Here is a 3,926-nt window from a genome sequence, read left to right as displayed (position 1 = left end):
TGTTGAATGTATGCAATATGGATAATGAAGTGTAAACTGGTGTGCAGGTTATGCAGGTTATAAATATAGGTTATTTGAAAACAGTGAACTTGTGATATGCTACATGGACAGCCATTGTCATATCATAAATGCATATGTCCTCTCACTAAATCTTGTAGTTTGAAAATAATGTGAAATATACATTAACCAAGAAATTCTCTCAGTTTTGAGGCGCTCTCCCTCACTTCCTCCACAAGCAAGCCTCATCACACCAGCTAAATGATGCAGTCTTTAACGAACAGTAAGCATTTCCTTTTTGACATTTCCCAAACTCTTGAGATATAGCTTCATTGCACGTGACAGGCCAGTCTTATTTTTGGTGTTTCAGAGGCCATGGGGTTGTACTTATTAGCATTCCTACTATGTAATGTTGACTCTCACTGGCAGCACTATCAAAGGGCTCTACTGGGCAAAAGCTGAGAAGTTTAAAAAGACAGAGGTCAAGAGAAGGGTCAGGCCACTGCAGCAGCCCTCATACATTCCTATGGAGGAAAACAGAAACATTTAAGCATGTTTGTGAAACTTTCCTATGCTTAGTTAAACTGTAGAGACACTCCCACTTATTTACTGTGTCTGAATCTCTCTGGAGCAGTCTCTCACTTTACTGAGATTTTTATACCGATCAATATGTAGTATGTCAACATTTCATAATACCTCTCACTGGGGTATAATTATAGTGTTGAGGTATTAGAGTTGATGGCAAGTAAGGATATTATCTGGAGATATTTGTTTCTGTATTTCATCCTACAAGACACAGGATCTCTTTCTGTTCCTCTCACACATTCATCAGGGAGCTTGTCTCAGCCTATAATCCAGCCAGACCATTGACAAGACATTTGTCAGTGTCAGAAATGTTCGAGTATGGAAGGGAATATGGGTGGATGTTCTGAAAGGTTATCTGTATTGGAACATTAAACACATTTAGACAAATGCATAAGGAGGGAAAAATGAAAATAGATATAATTACTGTTCAGTGAACTTTACAATACCATATCTGAGAAATCTGAGATTCTCTGCATCTTGAAGCTGCAAGATATCTGCAGGGCATTCATTAGTATCACTCACCCAAACCCACTGTACATCTCTATCTCTTTCCAGATTATTTCAGATTTGGAGGCCCAGTTGTCAAATCTACGTGAGGAGGTCCAGGTGGCCCACATCCAGCATAAACAACAACTTGCTGAGATGGCATTGCTCCGGGAGGAGGACAAGCAAAGGGCATTCAAGGACAAGGAGACATCCCTGGACAGGCTCCGTTCTGACATGGAAGGCATCCGCAGCGACCTTGAGAGAAGCCACCAGCAGGAGAAGGAATCTGCTCAGGAAAAGGTGGGTGAAATGTAGAAAATATCAGATCCCCATAGCATTTTAAATCAGTCTCTGTTGTCTGTATGGCTGTAAACGAGAGTGGAGACTTGACTCTGCAGGAAACTGTACCTGGGGTTAAGAAAGAAGGGATGAAGTGGCTTTGTCAGGCATGTTTGGTTTTTAGAAACTTGGCAGTGCACAAAGAGTGAGTTAATAAGACAGATGTCAGCTTGAAGCTGTTCGATCCAGTAGAGCTAGATGGGGTTTTGTTAATGTTGTTTTAGCAATATTCCTACCACAGTCATGCTTTTTTAAAATCCTCCTCTCACTGACTCCCTGCATGTCTGCCTCTGTTTATGACTGGGACTTGTTAGTCTCACTTTAAAGCCTTTTTCAGTTTGCCTCTTATACACACACACACACATCACTTACACAGACTTACATTCATTTCCAGGAGATTTATCCTCACCTTATCCAAAGTCAACACTTGCTCTAACCTTACACCCCATCCTTTTCATAAAATTCAACAGTGTTGTGGGGACCAGCCTCCTGTCCCCGCGAAGATAGTAACTCATGGAGTTTGGCCCACAAAAATATAGAAAATACAAAGGCCAGACACACACACACTCATAGTGATGGCAGTATGCTACCTTTTGAAGCACTGGCCTGACCATCGACAACTACTTGGAGTTCATTGTCTTGCTCAAAGACACTTAGACATGTGGGACAGTAGAGACTGAGGATCGAACTGCCACCTGAGAGGATTCACCAGTGTAGCAGAGTTTCACTGCTTTGGCATGCAGAGCAGCTGAACAGATCAGTACATCTTAATATTTTCACATCCCATCTGGTGCTAATCTTGTGCACATCCTCTCAGATGTATTTCGTTGCCTTGTACTTGTACATGGGTAATGACAATAAAGTTGAATCTAATCTAATGTACCCTTAAACAGAGAGTTACATAAAGTAAATACTAAGTCTTTTGGTTGACCCTCTTATCATCGTAAGTTATGTTTTGAAATGTACACTAGTAACGGGATTGGACTTAAGGATCAGTCACAGTGTGGGAAGCCACTGGAGCCATTACCTGGCTTTATTCTTTGCTATCGTGGTGAACCAGGAAGTAGTTCATTTAGAACTTCAGAGGTTTTCTCTCTTTTTTCTGTCTTTCTGTTAAATTTGCTCCCATTGCCACTACAAAAACTGGACCCATGGCTGGAAAATCACCCATAATCTTGTGCTGGCCTAGCAGGAAGCTGACCTAAGGTGGTGTTGATCAGAACCTAATCCCTCAAAGAGAGCATTTTTTCATTAGACACCATCTCGCGCCACATGCTTAGCATTATCCCAAGAATGCAGGGACCTCCAAAGCATCCAGGCAGCATTTTTGACTCCATATGGCCCACAGAACCAGGGGTACTGAAGGTAGAGAGATCTGAGGAAAAGCATGTGCTTATTACAGGGTAATCCTCATTTGAAGAAATCTGAAAGCTGCTTCTTATCAGTCCCTTTTTGCATTTTAGTTTCGAAGGTTGTTTTACGGCCAAACCTTATTTTATCTTTTTGGCACACTTCAGTTACTCTCTGTCTTCCCTGTTTTTGCACACAGGGTAGAAATAATGAGTTGTTGGGGAATCTGGAGTAGATTCAAAGCAGTGAGGCTGAATGTTGAACTCAGACTGATAACACTATCAGCAATGTGTTTAGTTTCTTTTTTGTCAGCTAAAAATGCATGTTTAAAAAAATGATTTGATTTGATTTGATTTATTTATTCTTTCAAGCATGTAAAGACAGTTGATATATCAACACACATAATTTTACACATATCCAACAAATGCTAATCCAATATCAATTTGCTTATACCTAGTACATGCTTGAATGGAGTAGGAAGAAGTCAGACTTATCCAGTCCTACCCCATGAATACAGCAGACAAGAAGGATCTAATGGTACTTACTGATCTCTGGTCAGGTTCAGGTGATGAGCCCTTCTCTGCAATTCTTCTCCTGTAAGACAGAGTCCAGAATTATTTCTGAAAAACAGTTGCTATTTTTAAAAACATATCATCATGTTTAATGTTAATATCATAAAGCACAGACCACACAATTCCTCCTGAACTCCACATTTTTAAAACCTAAATTCCTTAGATTTCTCTAGATCTTACAGTGATACTTCTCTGTCAGCAACAAAGTGCATTTAAATTACGATTTTACTACATATCATCTCATAATACTGAGGAATAGTGAGAGTGATGAGTACATGAACTTATTCTTCAGGTGGCACAACAAAATCCATTGCGACCAACATTGGGGTTTGCTAAATCTACTGTATGGCAACTGTGTCAAGTTTCACTTTTCTGTAGTATATGAAACAAGATCTGAAATTCATTCATATGACTCAAGTGCCTATTTTGAGACGTACTGAATCGAAGAGTAATATATGATGTGTCGCTACCTCCTTGCTAACAGGGCACTCATCTCCTCCATGAGCCCTCCTCCTCCAGGCAGAGGGCCGTTGCCTCTGGCTTCAGATTTGGCCCCTCCAGCCCCTGGCATGGCTGCTGCCAGAGCGGCCGCCGCCT

At 40.9% G+C, this 3,926-nt stretch overlaps 1 protein-coding gene across 4 annotated transcripts in view; it reads left to right on the top strand.

The window, feature by feature from the left end:
- The window catches only part of cep112 (centrosomal protein 112), a 99,012-nt gene that overhangs the window by 55,128 nt on the left and 39,958 nt on the right, over positions 1–3,926 (top strand). For all 4 annotated transcript variants that reach the window (XM_020619846.1, XM_020619847.1, XM_020619848.1 and 1 more), the window contains one exon: positions 1,138–1,368. In XM_020619846.1, the coding sequence (XP_020475502.1) occupies positions 1,138–1,368 (231 nt within the window). The remainder of the gene's footprint in view (positions 1–1,137; positions 1,369–3,926) is intronic.

This window comes from Monopterus albus, unplaced genomic scaffold (genome assembly GCF_001952655.1).
Source record: "Monopterus albus unplaced genomic scaffold, M_albus_1.0 scaffold227.1, whole genome shotgun sequence".
Classification (NCBI taxonomy): Eukaryota; Metazoa; Chordata; class Actinopteri; order Synbranchiformes; family Synbranchidae; genus Monopterus; species Monopterus albus.
Note: the sequence above shows the minus strand (reverse complement) of the source record. Positions and strands in the feature narration are given on the sequence as shown.